Source organism: Oryzias melastigma, linkage group LG12 (genome assembly GCF_002922805.2).
Source record: "Oryzias melastigma strain HK-1 linkage group LG12, ASM292280v2, whole genome shotgun sequence".
In the NCBI taxonomy this organism is placed as follows: domain Eukaryota; kingdom Metazoa; phylum Chordata; class Actinopteri; order Beloniformes; family Adrianichthyidae; genus Oryzias; species Oryzias melastigma.
This window is the reverse complement of record NC_050523.1, coordinates 17,513,008-17,532,272: the sequence shown is the minus strand read 5'-3', so window position 1 is coordinate 17,532,272 and position 19,265 is coordinate 17,513,008. Positions and strand designations below refer to the sequence as shown.

General features: G+C 39.4%; 1 protein-coding gene across 2 annotated transcripts in view; it reads left to right on the top strand.

Moving 5' to 3' along the window:
• The window catches only part of LOC112163012 (A-kinase anchor protein 2), an 89,603-nt gene that overhangs the window by 42,699 nt on the left and 27,639 nt on the right, over positions 1–19,265 (top strand). For both annotated transcript variants that reach the window (XM_024299086.2, XM_024299087.2), the window contains exons 5-9: positions 5,026–5,140; positions 5,463–5,484; positions 7,432–7,557; positions 8,533–9,360; positions 17,599–17,684. In XM_024299086.2, the coding sequence (XP_024154854.1) occupies positions 5,026–5,140; positions 5,463–5,484; positions 7,432–7,557; positions 8,533–9,360; positions 17,599–17,684 (1,177 nt within the window). The remainder of the gene's footprint in view (positions 1–5,025; positions 5,141–5,462; positions 5,485–7,431; positions 7,558–8,532; positions 9,361–17,598; positions 17,685–19,265) is intronic.

Genomic DNA, 19,265 nt, shown 5'->3' with positions numbered 1-19,265 from the left:
CAATAAGATATTTAAACAAGAATCTAGTTCAAAATAATTTATAAGATGTTGTGTTTTTACAGTTTTTAAATGTTATGTTTTGCAGGAGAAATCTCACATATGTTTCTTGTTACAACACTAATTTAGTAAGCCACAAGAACTTTGTTTTCCTCTCTGCATTTTAGAATAATTTATGAGTTGAGATTTTAAAATTTTTGTTTTAAGAACTTCTCCATAATAAATGCATTGTTGATAAGCTTTTTCTGGGTTTTTAAACCACGTTGTAACTTAAAGATTCATATGCAGGTAGTTGATTTTCCTTAAATTAACAATGAAAAGCTTTGATTTGGAATGAAAAAAAAAAGGTAAAACGTTTAAAAAAATCTTCTATGAGAGGTCTACATGAGTCTTTTTTTCACTTTACCATATGTTGGCATTTAAAGCAAATAACAGCAATAATTCAAACTGAACTGTTTGCCTCTACAAAGCGTAATTTAAACCACAGATGAAGTCTGCATGATGAGTAATTTGAAAAGCACTTAAACACACAAACATGGCTCGTGCTGCTCCATGTCTGACCCCGTCCGACCCCCCCTTTGCAGCTGCAGGCCCATTTCGTCTGACCTCTCAGTCTGCCGCTGTGCGGCTTCTCTGTGAGTCCATGAATGCAAACATGCACCCATCTATAAATCAGATGTCGGCTCTTCCTGTGGATGTGGAAAACAGTTGCTGCCCACCCAGGTGATACAATGAAATACAGCCCTGTGATTGGTTGACAGGAGTTATCTGAAAATAATGCTTAAATTAAATGAATGAGAACAAAAGAATGGAGGTGTTTAACCTTCTTGAGTTTAATTCAAACACAAAATCCAAAAATAATATTTTCCAATTAACTTGTTTATACTAGACCAAAAAAAAAGGAAGGGCTTTGGTTAGGAATAACATTTCTCTAAAGGTGATCACTAGAGGGTGCCAGACACAAGTTTATTTCGGTAAAGGTAGCTTCAAAAGCTGCAGCCACACATTGTTTATCCTGAAAACCCTGCAGTCAAAGCGGACCTTCCAAAAGTTCACTGAAATATGCATTGAAATGTTAGAAAAAATACACTATACCGCTACATTTTCATTTACTGCTTAATGATTTAAAATTTACTGCCATAATACAAAACCTCTGTTGTAAAGTTTTAGCAAACATGAATAGAAAAGTGAACAAAGTCCATCATTTTCTTTACCCATTCGACGTGGCTTTCCTGCAGCGAAGAGGAAGTAAAGTCCCATTTCCTACCAGAAATGGGGGTGTGGTGAGGGAAGTAGGGTTGGAAGGAGCAAGGAAGAATAGCCAGCGCAGTATTGGTGTGTCTGCTGTTATAAGATAACAAAACCTGCAGGGAAATGTAAAAGGAGGAGATGAAAGTACTGCCATTCATAAGAAACATGGTTCAGTTTGTTAGTTAGAAGCTCAACATTCATGAGCACAAGAAAACTGGAAAAACTAGAACTATCTTTTTTCAGAGGTGAGTGTTCTTTGCAACAGAATGACCACTTTAAGACAGTTCACGTCAAAACCATTACAATATTAAGAAGACTTTTGTTTCTTAATTGTTTTCAACAATTATCATCTTAAAACATTTTTACTTTTGTTAATTTCCCTCATGTATTTAGACCTATGGAGATGCCATTTGCAGTGGAGCAAAATTTTTCAGTCACAGATTGTGCAAGTTGTGCCATTGTATTATGATCTGGTTATACGTATAAAGGTACCCGTCCACACTTTTAAGCAGTCAGTTAAATTCAATTCAATTTTATTTACATAGTACAATATCATGAAACAATTGCCTCATTGGGCTTCATACCTGTAACTGTACAAAAGCAGAAAGTCGGTAATAAAATATAAACAATACCTGGTTGCTAAAATAAGCTAAACAGACTAAACTAAACTGGTTATCCCTGTCCTTAGACCCTCTTTTTGTTAAGGAAAAACTCCTGATTCTATGGAAAAAAAAGAAGAATCCTTAGGGGTGTCCACATGAAGGAGAGATCCTCTCACAGGACGGACAGGCGATGTACCAGGACTATTAAAGAAGAATTAGTTTATATAACTCTACAACTACAAATTTGAATGGTGTTGATCCAGATAGAACTGGGGAACAGGTGGGGACAAGGTCCACAGCCAAGATGAGCCAGAGGCGCAGTCCACAGCCAAGAACAGGAGCAGACGATCCACCTGGAATCTCTCCCACTTTGAGATGTGAGATGAAAAGCCAGAGACATGGTCCACAGCAGAGTGTAAAATATCCACCAAGACTAAAGAGCTGTCGAAAGACACCAGGGACGAGATTCTACACCTGAATAGGGCTGGAATGAGGCAACTTACAATGAGAAAGCAGCTTAATGAAGAGATCAAGTGTTGGAACAATTAGTAGAAAATAAGAAATACAGGATCACTGACAGTTTCCCTCCACCTGGAGCTCCATGAAAGATCTCAGATGGTGTGGTGCAAATGCTCTTGAGAACGGTGCGGAAACATTCCAGAACTGCACAGGAGAACTGGCCAATAGTCTGAAGAGAGCTGGGACCACTGGGACCAATCTCTGGTACTACAGTGACAAAGGTTACTATAGTAATGCCCTATATTGTTGTGGATTCAAAACTGCAGTTTTCCAAAAGTCCTCCTGCACAGGCTGAGCCAGACTAAAACCTCTGGACCATCTGGATGATCCAGAGGATTGCCATTCCAAGAACACCATGACAATTGTAAAGCATGAGGGTGGAAACATCATGGTTTAGACCTGTTTTTCTGCAAAGAGGACAGGACAACTGATGCATGTAATGGAAAAGATAAATGGGCCATGAATCACAAGGTTCTGGAGTGACCAAGCCATTCTTTGGACCTCAATTCAAGAAGAAAAAGCATCAAAGTTGAAGCTTAGATGATTTTGCTTTGCTGACTGAATTGGGTTAGAAAACTCTCAAAATGTAAATAATTTTAGTTTTGTTTGATTTGATATTTTATTGTGTTTCTCGATGCTTTATAAATACACTAAATTGAAGGTGGTTAGAGAATCTTGATCATGACTTTACCATATTTGTTGTCAAGTAAGTTTTTGGGTTCACCGTTGTGTCCTTCTGCTTCTCTATTATCAAGACTAAGCAGAGAAGTAGAGAGACTAAGTAGAGAACATTGCTGCTTTCATGAATACTACCTCCAAACCACAACAAGATGTGAAAATTGTGCAAACACTTTAAAGACAAGGTCATTGTCACATGTTTATTTTCTTTCCCTTAAAGGCACATGTCTTCAAGCGTATTAAAGTATGCAAAAACATCATCATTCATGTGCTATCCAATAGTAGACAATAGGATTGATAACAATCTTCAGAATGGACAGTGAGTTCACAATCACTCTCCTTCACATGACTATATTTGCTGAAGTTAACAATAGCAAGGACGAAGGGTTGCATATAGATGTACAAAGTTTTTATTGGAAAACAAAGACTGACCCTGATAATAAAGTCCCACTCTGATCATCTTGAGCTATTCTAAAAGCGTTCCCAGTGGTCTTTTTTAATATCTTTATGACGTCTTTAGGCAAAATCTAAAAACTTGTCCTGTTTTCTAGGACATAGTTTCTGCAGAACAGTGGAACCGTTGGCGTGGAGCAACCCCTCCTCACTTCCCCTTCCTGTCACTGAGAGCCTCCGATAGCTTACAGTTTTTGGGTAAAAAAATGAAAGGAAACATCTATATGTCTTAGAATTGAAACACAAAGGTGTTGATTATCCATCATCTTTCTACTCCTCAATCATTGGAGCATGCAGCTTGTGGCCCGCCCAATGTATTTTCTATGTCACAAGTACAATCTTTTTCAAATGACATTTTGTCATCTACTCCTGATTCTCAAAGAAATACTCCAAAATGCAAATTTAAGCAAAATTTCCTTTATAGATATTCCACTTCATCAGAAAACAGCTAAAAGAGCATGTTTAAAAACACCAAAATTACAATTTTCATCAAAAAAGGTGAACATTTTTACCCACTGTGAATTAGTATGATCCCATTTGTATTACATGAGGTGTGCATTTTGTAGAAGATGGTTACGTGCTTTTGTTTTGTAGAGTTTGTGTTGGGATATTTTAGCTTTTACTGCAGAAAATAAAGACACTTGATTGATCCCAACCTGGGAAATGTGACTGTTGCAGCAGGAGTGTACAGGCTTTAGTCTGTACAACAGCCAGAGGAAATTTACAAATCTGCAATTGAAAAAGCTAAAATATGAACACCATCAACAGGAAGTCTGCAAATATTTTTTTTTTAAAGGACACATCTGTTAAAGAACTGCATGTGCTCGGCCCCAACAAGGATGTGTCTTTAACCCTCACAGCTATCAGAGTTTGAAAAATAACATCTGAGTTCACCACACCCACACATATAGTGAACCTTTGAACAATACAGACTTTTTGGTAACAGTGGAAGGACCACCTGTTGACTGCATACAGTTACAAAATGAAAGAGCCCTTTTACCCAGACATGCTCAGATGTCGTGGTGCACAAATTCCTAATGTCCCTGAGGATTGTGTTCCGAGGCAAGGAAACAAACCCAGGTCCTCCTCCCAGACTGCTTCCTGGTATTGTTGCTACATCCATCTCTTAAACATCCACGATTACAGAATGTTTGTTTGTGAGCTAGAGCCTATTTCAGGTGCAATTTGAGGAGAGGTGATGATGTTTTAGGATTGCCAGAGCCACAGACTCTGACAGCATGATGATGCCACTCCAAAGCTGCTCCACCACATTCCTCTGCATGGTGTTGAAAGAATGCAGAGACTTTCCAAAACATAAAGCTCCAACTCCATTTTCTTCCCAGTTTGATAAAACACTGTGTTGCCTTTTCCTCTATTGCATAATCAAATTGAATTAAAATCACAATTTGACTATAAGATTGGTTGGTTTAAATCTCTTTAGAAAATGGGCCTAAAATGCACAGGAGAGCATTTGTTCAATGTTCACTCATGTTAAGCTGTTTGGTGTTCCTGTGTGTGTTTGCAGGCTGGAGTCAGAAATTGGTGCACTTGAGAGCGAAGAGTCTCAGATTTCAGCCAAAGAGCAAATTCTTCGGGAACGCTTAAAAGAGACAGAGCGCTCCATAGAGGATCTCCAAAAGGTAACGAGATTCTGCCTTACTTACCCACAACTAAACAAACATTACTAATATGAATGCTTCATTGTCCTGCAACATAAATGAAGCATTTTACCCTAATATAACTGGTTTTGAAACACGATCTTATGACATTCTCAAAAAATTGCATCTATCAGCTTAAAAAAAACTAAAACGGTATTACCATTGACTGAATTAATAATAACATGTAAGAAACACACATTTATTTATAATTGTGTATTATTTGTTGATGCTTTTTAAATGGCAAAACATGATAGATTCTGTAATACATCATCTATCACTCTAAGAAAACTTATGTTTCTTTCAGAGTTTGCTGACCAAGGATGAAGGTATGTCCACAAGTACATGCACTCACATGTAAACACACTCTAATGTGTCACATACAGCCAGTGTGTTGTTTATTCTTGGGTTCAGACTGTGACTCACAGATTTTTCTGAGTGCAACACTGAGTATTGGGGTCATCTTAGTTCATGTCTTTCTGTCTCTTTCTCATCGACCAAATAAGTTTAGACAGAACTGGAGAGCAAAACATTAAAAACTTCTATAACAAAACATTCGTATATAATGTCTTTTCATTTTATAGTCCATCACAAGTAAACACTATTACTCAACTGTTTTTTTAAGACTTAGGAATTATGCTTACACTTTAAGATTTATTTCTAGTCAAACACTGCTTAAATTAAGCATTAAATTAAAATTACATGGAAATTAGCTCATAAAGCTGTCTCCAATGAAAATGGTACTTTTTGGTATTTTTCTCATGATGGAGGACAAATATGAAGAAAATTCATCCTAAAATTGTCTTTCTGTATATTTATCTGAGTATTTATTTATTTAAATCATTGTGAATCAGGAGCAGATTAAAAAAAAATGCTGTTGGAAAAAGCTTGTAAGTGTAATGTGCAAGTTACTACAGCAAACCACAAACTCCTTGCTACTGCTCCCCTGCAGAAACAATGAAAATGGCAGATTTCTTTTGACTAAAAATGGCATAATTATGAATAAAAGACCACTTGGAATAATTTGAAAATACGTCAAAAGGTGAATGGAGTGGGACTTTATTGAAATGTTACAAACAAAATCTTTACTTTTGTATTACTGACTGCAAATAATAAACAGCATCCACTGCTATCTGGTATAAAAATCCAGAGCAAGTAGAAATCAGCCAGAAAAAACAATCCTTTGGGGTAATGATAAATTCAATAAAACACATTTTACTCCCTTTAAGCAGCACAGAATGTTTTTTTCATCCTTTCACCCACAGCTTATTTCTGGGGAGTAGGGGAAAACATCTTTTGAAAAATCCTCATTAGAAAAACAGCAAACTCTGATTTAAACATTTTAAACCATTTAAACCTGTCCATTGTTTCTGTAAATTTACAAAATCACAGCAAGATAAATTAATAGCAAAAAAAAAAAAGTGAGAATGATCTTAACATATTGGTGGGTCTATCTTATCTGAGGATCGGTGCTTACTCCAGTCTCAGATAATGTAGGAAAGGGACCAAAATGAAACCCTATGTGTGTTGCAGAAACATTACAGGCTTTAACAAAAAAAAAACATTTGATCACTTGGGAGAAGCCCATCCTTGAAATATCACTGTGCATGCATGACAGTAGACATATGTCTGAGTCTGAATAATAGTCTCGCTGAGGCAGGGGAGATGCACGCCAGAGTCCCCCCTTGAACCCCAAAACACACAATCTGATACTCTTGCACAGACACAGCTTGACACTGTGTGTTTGTGAATCCACAGTAACACTCAGTGGGACAAAAATGCACACACCCAGACACACACACAGCTCAGCAAGACTATTGAAGCTCACACACACAAGGCCATGACTCTGCAGCCTGCAGTCGCTGGCTTTATCCCCCACTATTCACCACCAAGCCCTGTAAGCCCCCCATGCTTTGTTCCTGCACACACACTTACAATCAAACACACATGAAGCAAAGCAAACACACAAACATTTATGCACTATGCTGTCTAAGCACTGAACCTCAGGGGCACTAGTGTTGCCGTGGATACAGAAAATGGAGGCGAGTTAGAGGTGTGTGTGTTTCTGGATGAGGACAGACAGGGTCATGTAGGGGTGTGGTTAGTTTCCTCGTGGGGAGGACGGGCTGAATGTGTGTACTTTTTTGTGTTGCTTCACATCACCGGGGTGTGTCTGTGGGTGCGTTAATAAGTTTGTGTATAGGTGTGTGGATAAAGTTGGAATGTGTATGTGTGGGTCCATGTGTCATTTCCCCTCCTGTGCTCCTGCCCACTAGATGCGACCGGCCGCGTGTCCGCACTCCTGTCGGACTGCATGGAGCCCGATCCCAACCACCTTGTCCTGGCTACACAGTCCTGTGGTGGCCCACCTGCCTCTGGAGAACACGCTGCACCAAGACCAGGTAAGATTGGGTGTTGGGATAGATAGAATGTCGATGAGAGAAAGAATCAAGAAAATTTGGGACCTAAGCCAAAGGGAAATTTGATCCGTTTTTAAGCAATAAAGACTTTCAAAATAGACCTCCTTTCAGCAATCCGAGTCTGCAGGGTTTATGATTTGAATCATCAACACAATAAAGTTATCTTGAGGTCGTGGATGTCTTCAAAATTTGTAATTGACGTTTTCAGACCTTTTCATATCTTTACATCTTCTAGATAGGCGTGGACCTTTTTTATTAAAAACGTTCAATGATGGTGTAAAATGCTCAGAGTACATTTTATTTCATCACTTCCAACTTGTATTCGTTCCGCAAGTTTAAACAATAAGTGATCAAGATGCGCTTGTCCATTATTGTTTGTAAATGTGTTTTTCTGAGCAGTGAAATGTGAGTGAAATGTAGAGTCTAAAGACAGTATTTAGTTTTAATATATCTAATCTCACCCAATGTGTTGTACTTTACTAAACATTTACTGATATCAGATTAACCCTTTAACACCGGGGATGTCACCAGAGACACCTTAATAACAAACGCCCTTTAGCATACCGTAATTTTTTGACTTTTAATGCAATGAATCCACTGATTCTGATCCAGAGAAAAGTGGCTTTTCATATTGGCTTTCCGACTTTGCAAACATAAAGTGCTACATAAAGGTGCAAAGATGCTTTTCTCCCTGACAGAATTAGCTAATTACATTAAATAACTGCTTTAGCTCCACTGAAATTATGTGAGTTGCATAAACTGTTGAAGAGTTGAAGAATGCTAACACCGGAGCGAAAGCTCTGGTGTTAAAGGGTTAAGTAAATATCACTTTTTCATATCACTGAGTTCTTGTCTTCACGCTTCGCTTTTCCTCCCATCACCTCCCTCCACTGGTCCCATCCCAACCCTTGACTCCTCCCTAAAACCTCACCCCCTTCCCCCATCTCCCCTTAACAGCAATGTTCGCCATGGAGATCAATGTGCAGCACGACCCTCGGACCGGCGAGCAGCGCATCCTGTCGGCCAACCGCGTGAACCCGTTGGATGCAGCTCAGCGTGGAGTCAAAGTCTACGACGATGGACGAAAAGTGGTTTATGAGGTCACGTCGTCTGGGGGAGTGTCCACCACCGCAGTAGAGAATGGATGGAGCTCCGCACAGGTTGATGAGCTGGTCCAACGAGCGGCCCGCCCTGTGGTACAAGGAGGGGATTTTGGGAAAGGTCACGTGACAGTGACCCCAGCTGCACCAGAGGCTTACATTTCCCCAGCAGATATTGACGATCTGTCCCCACCCTCCTGCGCCCCGCCCTCTATTCCTTCTAGCCCACCGGCTCAGGTCACACTGCAGAGGGAAACCCGGCTGGGCATGATGCCCCCTTCGGCTCCTATCACAACCCAACCAGGCCGTTCAGCCCAGTCTGGCAATGAAGCCAACTGTCCACCCCCAGCCAGCTCGGAGCACCCAGTCACCATGGTGTTCCTGGGCTACCAGGACGTTGAGGACATGAGTGAGAGCAGACGGCTGCTCGGATTCGACGGCACTGTCAAGGCTGAGGTCGTTCTCATTGATGAAGATGACGAGAAATCCTTGAGGGAGAAGACGGTCACCGACATCTCCGTCATTGACGGCACCGCCGCTGACCTTGTGTCCGGGCGGCCCGCCACATCTGAAGCCATCAGCACAGAACTGTCATCTGATGGCCGTGAGCAGGACAGCGCGTCCTCACCCCCTGCAAACCCTGACGCCCACGTGGCCCCTCCGCCCGGCCTCACCCCCGCCACAGGTACAGACAAGAGGAAACGCTGCCAGTGCTGCGTCCTTATGTGACTGAATCTTCTCCCTCTTTCATTTTTACCCTCTTCTCCTCTGTCTTTGGATGATTACTAACAGAAGCCTTCCTACTCTGGACTCTACGCAACCAGCACACACACACACACACACACCCCTGTCTGAGGTATTCCTCAATCACGTAATTACCTCTGCGCTCTTGTAACTTTCTTTGTCAACATGGAGGCTCTGCTGTTGTCCCCAGCAGTGTTTTTACAGTTTTCCCAGTTTTTGAAGAAAACAAACAATACTCCAACTGTTATTTTTTGTTGACAAACAGCTTAAACCTCAAAGTTCCCGAGGCTTTACGGACAATCAGTTTCCCTGCTGTGCTCTCGTGTATTCCTCTGTCAGATGTTCTCCTTCGATGAGCCAACTTCTGAGAATATCCAGAGGGACAACAAGTCAGTTATGTTCTCAAACCATTTTTTTCCACACGTGCACACAAAACCAACCACACATGAAATGTACGAACTCAACTAACCCATTCCGCGCCTTGTACAGACTCTCTCTGATGAAGGCGATGGGGTGGAGACTTGTTGCCTTGGTTTCTTTATATGTGCCTGTTCATTCTACCCCACTAATAATCCTAACAAAATCTAGAAATAATTAAATTATTCCCCTAGACTTTTATTTCAGTTTGCTGTTGTTATAGGGAATTTTTTTTTTTATTATCTTTTTGTTGAAAAATTCAAAAGGCCACTGATGGGAAGGTTTTTTCTTTGGGGAACTGAGTTTGAACATTATGTAAGCATTCTCCCACTCTCTTGTGTGTCTCTTTTCCTTTAACTCCAGCTATTCCACAGCTGAGGTAATTTCCTCTTATTCCAGTACTTCCTATCTCAGCAGCCAATAGTGAGCCGCGGATCAGTCCTTGGCAGCCGCTACCATTTACAAAGCCAACTTTCCAGTGTGTCTACTACTTTAGAGTGCAGGACGCAAATGGCAGCTTAACAAAGACACTTTGCCAGCAAGGGAACAGAAATGTCCACCATCGTAAACAAATATTGTTGTTACTCAAAGCCTGGGCACAAGGGTGGATGTTTATTCTAAAAAAAAATGCACCAAAATTGCTAAAACACAGCTTGAAATGATTAGCTTTTGTCCATTAAATTTGCTTTTTTACTACAAAAACACTGCCAGCTAATGCTAGGGTTCAGGCTTGACTTTAAAAGGGTGCTACAAGTAATCTAAAGTCTGGATATTGTATATATTTCACCAACTTGACTGGTTTTTAGGGAATGTGTAGTGTTCCCCCACAGACTTTGCCTCCTCTTACGACTCCTTTTTGAATGAAGTGCAAAGGCCAGTGAGATCCAATAAAAAATAGATTTTTGGAGAGTTTGTGACAACACAAATTCATGTACATATCTAAGGTACATTTCTGGAAAGCTCTGAATGAAGTAGATGTACAGAAGAGGAAAAGTCTCCTCAGGTCATGGAGTCTCATGGACTTTTTAGCAATTTATCCAGGAGTAAAAACACTTTCCTACATCAGGAATACAGTTAACTATAAGAGGAAACGCCACACCTAAAACCTAAATGGTAAAAACAGCTGGGGATAGACACACAAAAAAAGCCACTGAAGAATTTTCTACTTTTTTGTGTGCTCTGGTTTTTAATTCACTCTAAAAAAATAGCTGCACTACTTTACTCATCCAGTTTGTCTACTAATGAGCACAACACACAAGATTGTACAACCCTGGTCCTTGAGATCTCCCGCCTGTCATCCCTACCGCAGTCGCTGGTGATTGTTAAGATTCGGGAATTGCAGGTTTTAACTGCATCAATACGCCAGATTTAAAAAAAATTAGCAGCAGGTAGAAAAAAAAGAAAAGATCTCAAAAACCAAAGTTGGACAGCCCTGTAATCCACACTTGGTGCAGACTATAGTGAAGATGGCAATGGACGACAACTATCTAACCATTTGCTAAATTTGCTTAATCCTATTTGTTTTCTGGAGCCTATCCCAGCCACTTTTGGTCACAGGTGGGGTACACCCCGGACAATTTGCCAGTTTTTTAAAGGGCATTGACAAACATAATACAAAAAATTAGCAACCATTCATTTCTCTAAAAAACCCTTGTGTCACTGCAGAGTTACCACGTTCACACCGGCCTTGGCAACAAGGGTTCAAGCGACCACTTCTAATGAAAAGTCTTTATAAACAAACACATATCGGCATTTTGGGATTTTTAAGACCATTATCAGCAAGGGTGTGTATTGGCAAGAGTCTGCCGATGCGATACTTGTCTCGGAATACAATACGTATTGCGATATATCCCAAGACTGTAACAGAACAAGTAGTACATGTCTCATAAACAAAAAACTGCAAGGCTGACTGAACATTTAACACAAGATGGTTCTTGCAAGATCTTGTTGTTTTGTTCATGGAGGAGAACCATTCAAAGAGTGGATCAGTGTGCTGTGCTGTCAACTGTTGGGGGTTTAGTTGGGAAAAAAAAGTAAGACGCTAAAGGACGCTCATATATAATTAATTAAATATTGTCATGACTGCATTTTAAATTGGTACAAGTATCACCAAACAAAATATTGTGCTATATCACCAGATTGATTTTTCCCTACACCCCTAATTTTTGGGCTCTATGTGCAAAATGTGCAGCCATTAAATGAGCATTGAAAGTTGACCAATTAGTTGAACAATTAGGGACTCGGATTTGGCAGTAATGCATGGTTGGCGTCCCTTTTTATTTCATTAAAGTGAATAGTGTTTGAAAAAATTGATCATAGAGGAGAAATTAAGAATTATGGTTTGTCCCCGATTAGAATTAGATGACATCAGATTTATGAGATTTGCACCACTTCGACATTTCGCACCAAGCCTCTTCAAACTAGTGTTTAGTAGCAACAGTTCAGTGTGAACACAATATGCTAAACACATATTCAAGAATCCATGTTTAGCGCAGTCTTGAACACACATGCCCGGTGTGAGCGTGGCATTAAAATGAGTGACCATCATTACTGTCAGTCAATTGAGGTCGAGCTGTTTCATCGCTCATCAAGCAGGAAGATCAGGATCTGGCTTCCTGTGTAGATACAGAATGTAAATATAATCTATATTCTGAACAACCATAATTTTATTTTCCACACTTGTATAGAGATATAGAGTTAAATCACATCCTTCATGCTATATAAATGATCTACTATGCCAGTTAGTGACTTACTGATAACACAAATAAGAGCTTTGTACACTTTCATTCTCACTGCTTTTGCTGTGTGACTTCACTTTTAGCCTCACCGAGCTTTGCTCACTTTGCTCACTCCTTGATGCCAGAGGTGCAACACAGAACTACTCCCTTGTATCTGCAGCCAACAGACTGTAAGGCCAAGTAGGCTGGGAACAATGACTTTTTTTTTTTCTGGCTGAGTGTTCCAGGCTGGAGAAATCACATATGCACCGAATAGCTGTCTGTTTTTGAAGACTATGCAGAAGGGCATACTTTGGAAAGTGCAATTCTAGCTAACATACAGTATGTGAGGCAACAAAGCAAGAAAGCACAGAGTGGAACCTTAAAAGAATAAATGATTGCAGGTTTGAAGCAAACAATTCTAAGAGGGGGACCTGAACAACCTAGTTTAGGAGTGTGCTTTTTTGTGTGTTATGCAAGGTAGTGAACTACAGACATGTTGGGTTTTACCAGCCCCACTGCCAAGTCTGCAGTACTCCTCTGACCCTGCAGGGGTCTCTGTTTTCCTGTTTGCCTGCCCTTATGTTTTGATGGACTGTTGAAGCAAAAAAGGAGCCATTTCTATTGTTTACACCTCTTCCTGTACTTCATTCTCACTGTCACGTGTGCTCCCCCACCTCCTCTCTCTCTTTCTCTTTGCTTGGACATCTGTAACCTCCCTCTATCTTTGGTCAATAAAACTGAGTTTCTCCAGTGACCGCCTGCTGTCTCCTGCTTGTTGTATTTTTTTTTCCATCTGTCTCTAACATCCACTTTTTCACTGGCTGCTGACAACAAGATCACGGGCTGTCCCTACTGAACCCAGCTGACGTAAAAGCACTGCCACTAACAAAGCACGCTCTTTTCAACAGTCAAATATGATGCGAATTCTGTGGGCGGAACCTCATTCATAAAGAGTTACGAAAATCTGAAAGAAACTATGAAGTCAAGAGAGATTTTAGCTGATTTACAAACAAATTAGGACAAAAATATGTCATGAATGTGTGCAAGAAAAGTGTGACTAGAATATAAAGTCTGCCTAAGAACATAAAAAAACAGTAAGATTTACTGACGTATCTTATAATAGTCTGATTCCTCACTGCACATGGGTACTCCAACAAACTGCAGACAACACTACTCTTTAAAGACTAGTGGAAGTATGAATACATAAACATAGTTTATCCTTTTATAGAAGACATAAATGTATGGTTGTTGAAAACAATCAGTTTGTTAACCTACTTTGTTCTAATATTTAGTTTTTATTACAAAAATAAAACATAAATAAATAAATAGTGGTTGGATAGCTCACTTGGTTAAGTGAGGGACCAGCACATGGGAAACCAGGGTTCTAATATTAGGGGGTGTGATGAGCTTAATTCAGTGTGGTCCTTAGACAAGAACCTTCATGCTACTGCCTAACTATGTAGCCACAAGGAGGCCCAAGTCAGGGGCCAAATCTAAATTCTTCCCCTATCCGGCTTTCCCCACCCCTACATTTAGCTGTCCAAACAGAGAGATATGGAAAATATAGCCTTGTTTCCACTGAAAGTCCGGTAAGGAGTAGTACAATATGGACCAGTTAGTTCTGGTGAGTGTTTCCTATCAGTTAAGCTTCGCTCCCAATGAGCAGTTTGTTTTCATGGCGCATGCGGGGTGTAAACCACTAGTGTAGTGCGATGACTAGAAAAGCAAAAACAATGGAGATTCATCCAGCAGCTCGTCTTTTTCTTGTTGTACTTTTTGTAAATCATGTATAACAGGAAATCAATGATGTTTGAAAGAGGATTGTGGGCGGCTAAGAAGAATACCAGAAGAAAACAGAAATGCTTGCTTAGTGGTATATTGGTGCTTTCTCATGTAGTCATCACTTTCTGCCAATCAACAGATGGCAACAGCGGCTCCGCCCCAACCATCCCATTCTATTTTTCTATGGACCAGCAACGGATGGAGGCCCTCAAGAGATATGGGTCAGAACAGTTTAATGGGTCAATTTTACAATGGAAATGTTCAAAATAGCAAACCATATCGCTCAGTGGAAACAAGGCTATAGTGTATTCGAATCGGACGGCAATAACCTTTGATGACGTCAACAATATTCACAGGTCATCTACGTTAGCGTATTGCTGTCAGCGCTCTTAATATACCTAACATTGGTTTAATTCTCCTCCGGATTGAGAGGAGCTAGTTGAGGTGGCTCGGGGATCTGGTCCAGATGCCTCCTGGACGCCTCCCTGGAGAGGTGTTCCAGGCATGTCCCACTGAGCGGAGGTCCCAGGGAAGACCCAGGACCTGCTGGAGATACTACGTCTCTTGGCTGGCCTAGTAATGCCTTGGGGTCCCAAGCTGGGGAGAGGGAAGTCTGGGCATCTTTGCTTAGACTGCTGCCCTGTGATCCGGTCCGAGATGAGCAGAAGAAGATGGATGGATGGTTTGATAACTTTAAAAATCCAAGCTAAAACAAAAAAGTCATTACTTCCTTCGCTGTACGTTTAAAAACCGATTTCGGACACCCCTATCACTTCAAATGCCCCTTCAATTGGAGGGGTAGGAGAAGAATTCGAATTCAGCCTGCATCTCCCTGTGCCAGTCCCAACCTAAAGTACATGACTATGTCAGGAAGGGCATCCGGTGTAAAAAAAATTCTGCCAAGACAAATGTGTGAATCTGTGACATCTGATTAGTTGTGGCAATCCCAGAAGAGATATGCCAAAAGGTGAACAGTTTTTATTAAAAATACAGCATTTAAAGACTGCATTAACAATAATAAAACATCACAATATAATAGCTGTGATGAATTATACAAGAGAAGAGACTTTTTCTTACTATTCTCCCTGTGTTAATAGTAGTGTAAATAACCATGATTTCCTTTAATGACTTTTTAAACACATTAAACATTAAAAGTTAAAATAAAAACACTCAAGTGTGCTGAACCATCATATGTTGATTATAATTACATCTAAACCATAGAAACATCTGAGAAATCTCGCAAAAAGAGCATTTAGTTTCATTGATTGCTGGAAAGGTAACACGGGAAGGATTAGCCTTAATCCTATTAATAGCAATAGATTGTGTCCTCAACTGGTTTTACAGTCACTTCCACAAAAGGAAGTAAAATAAGTGTGAACAAATCTTTATAAAATGATTTACTACAACAAGTCAAGGTTTCTATAAACCTATCAATGCCTATTTACACAAATATCAAACCACTTCAGCTCAAAAATTACCTTAATTTAGCATTTATTTGAAAACAAAAACATAAGTGACTTTTTTCATACATGGAAATAAGGGGATAACTTATTGGTGTATTGTTTCTGTAAAACATCAGCAAACAGGAGAACCTGGAAAGTCCTGCAACTTGTTGCCTCTTTTCTCTGAAGGTGTTTCTTTAATGCATTTAATGATGCCGACCTTCCCAGAATATATAACACATAATGATTTTATGTTGGGAACATCTAGTATCTGGAAACACCACATGCACAAGCAGGAAGTGTATGTGTGGGTGTGTTCCACTATAATAAAGACTAATCCAGTTATCCTCAGCCTGGGGGCTCAAACACAACCGTGACTGTGGATAATTACTGGACACTCCAGTTCAGTTACGCACAAAGACAGTTGATGACATTTGACCATGAACATCCACTGTGAAACTGTATTTCCTATCAGCATTTATGGGCACATCTGAAAACCATCACAACAAGGATGTCGCCTCATGCATGACACAAGTCACTTCTACAGTCCCTAATAGGTAGCCCATACTACTGTTTCAAATGGAGTTTGAGCACAATTTACACAACTGAAAGTGTAATTTTACTTACAAATCCAACGTTGAAAGAGTTTTTTTAATCCACAGATATTATTTATTCACATAATATGCTAAATGTAAAAAATTTTTTTTTTTTTTTACATTTAAATCCAAATTACAATTTAAATTCTGCATTTAAGCTTCAAACAGTATTATTTCAGCATTAAGTAGTGGTGGATTATGGGTAGTTGAGGAATCAGTTGGAGCACTTGCTTCTTTTTGTAGTGTTGCAGATTAGAAGATGTTAAATCAGATTAACTCCTTGAGGTGAAAGTACGTTACAAAGCATTCTGAAGTAGAGCTAAGACGACGGCGTCCTCCTAAGCCGAAGGACGTGTTGGGAGCATGGTACACACCGAGATTTAAACTTGGAGATGCACAAAGATAGACAGATTTAAGACTCTCCACACGGGCACTGTAAGTTCTGTTGAAAAAAAAGGTACCTGCTGATGTTTTGAAAGCTAAAATATGCATTAGATTAAATGTGAGAAGCTAATTTATCACATTAACTTTATAGATAGACCTGTAATTCAAAGCTAAATCCGATATCTATCTATGACCTGGCAACAACATTTTTTTGTTTCATTTTCTTATTTTCTATTCAGCTCAATTTTGGGGGAATTCTATTTTTTAATGAGCAATTTTGGTTTTATTTTTAGCACAAATTTGTACCTAATAGTGGAGCAAGTTATTAAAATAATTGTGTACTTTGTAATACAAGCATCACATTTGGTACAGATGTGCCTTTGGGTCCTGTCTTTCAGAAAAGCTTGTTAGTCACGATAAAATACAAGATTTAGAAAATATAAATATAATACTTTTCTGTAGGTACCCCTTAAGTTTAAAGACTGTTTTTTTTTTGCATTAACAGACACAACTGTTGAGACTGGAGCATGTAGATGTTGAATATTTGTGTAACAATTGGGTGCATGGCCACCATTTTGGATTTTTCTCACGGCTAACATACTTTTCTAAAAGAGGGGATCCTAAAATACATTCATAACAAATTTGGTGCTTGGTGCATTTGAAGCAACCACACCACCTGTAATCCTGTAATCATGGAGTGTTTCTTTGTGGAACTGGACGCAAGTTCTTTTCTATGGGTCCAGTTCTCACATAGAGTCAATGAATAGTCTGCACAGGTGCATTGACTTATAAAATGATAAAATACATATTAAACTTTAATTCACTTCTTTTATTGCAGGTGGCAGTCAAACACGTGAGGTCATGGTGACAACAGCAAATGGATACCAAGCTCCTGATGTGAGCAGACATCCCTTAACGACCATGGTAAGTTAAAGCCAAACAGAGTTGATGAGGGCTGCACTAACATCTCATTGCTTGAAATGCTGATGGAAAGTACTAGCCAGATATTATTTACTTTATTTGTCTAGACAAGAAAAAGTCAGTTTTGGAGCAAACCACAAACTTTGTGCCAGTCATGTATGGGTCACAGATTGGTCTGTTTTACAGTAACACATTTTTGACTAGAGCTTAATTTAGATTCATGAGAGAAAAAGTGGATCATAGAACAAGTAGTAGTTAAATAAGTTTTTAGACATCATATTTTTGGCTACATTACCAAAATAGTTCATTCTGCTTAACTGGGGCCCTGTGATTATAGCCTTTTTTCCACTGAGCAATCAGGTATGGTCCAGTGAGGAGTGGTATGGTATGGTCCAGTTACTTCTGGCAAGTGTTTCCACTAAGCCTCGCTTCGACTGAGCGGTTTGTTTTCACGGTGCATACATGGTGTATACCGCTAGCGTGTCATGACATCATTGTAGTGCGATGACTAGAAAAGCAACAACAATGGAGGTCATCCAGCAGCTCATCTTTTTCTAAATCGTGTATTACAGGAATTTAATGTTCTTTGAAAGAAGATTGCGGACGGGATTGAAAATGCAAAAACCCAAATGATTACAAGTGTTTGAAAGTTAGCTTAAATGAGCAATACATTGGCACTTTCTAATGTTGTCATCACTCTCTGCCAATCACTGGGTGGCTATAGAGACTGTGCCCCAACCGTTCCGTTCCACTTTTCAATGGACAACCGATGGGGGCCCCCAAGAGTTACAGTTCGTTACTGTTTGATGGCTCCATTTTACAGTGGACACAGTTATACTGAATCGTACTGTACCGCTCAGTGGAAACGAGGCTCATGTGTGTAGAGTCTGGGTCTTAAGAAGTTATTAAGAAAAAATGCAGACAAACTCTAAAATATATATATTATCCAGCCAAATTTGATGTAAGGCTGTCGTATGATCTGATGGGTGTTTTTGGGGTTGAAACTTTAACTACTGTTCTGGATGTGCTTATCTTTAATGTTCTGTTATGTATTTAAAAAAATAGTGGTTGAGGATTCACTCACTACACAGACTTCTGAAAGTCACAACATAATAATAAAAAAAAGTTAAGTTAATACCTAAACTCTCAAAAAGATTGATGTGTGTGGAAATTATTCGGGATGCTGGGAAAAACATAAACTAAAATAGCTAGGTGAAAGTTTATTACGTTTATTAATTTGTTTTGCACCTTAAAATGACCACAGCCAAATACAAAAAAAAAAACAAAAAAAAAACAACTCAAAAACCATAAAAAAAACAGCTAAAAATACCTAAAAATAAAAAGTATAAATAAGTGACATAAAATGTGAAAACAGGCAAAAGGTGAACACAGATTGTATATTAAAAAAGAATGGAAAAAAGAGATAAGATAATGGAAATAGTGGGTAAACTGGACTAAAATAATTCTGAATTATGCTGGTCCACTTAAATAAAAATACCTTTTGAGTGGTTTTGCCGTCCGGCTAGTTGGGCTTCACCTGCTCTGGAGTGCTCCATCTTTGTTTTGTTTGGGGTGGAGGCTAAG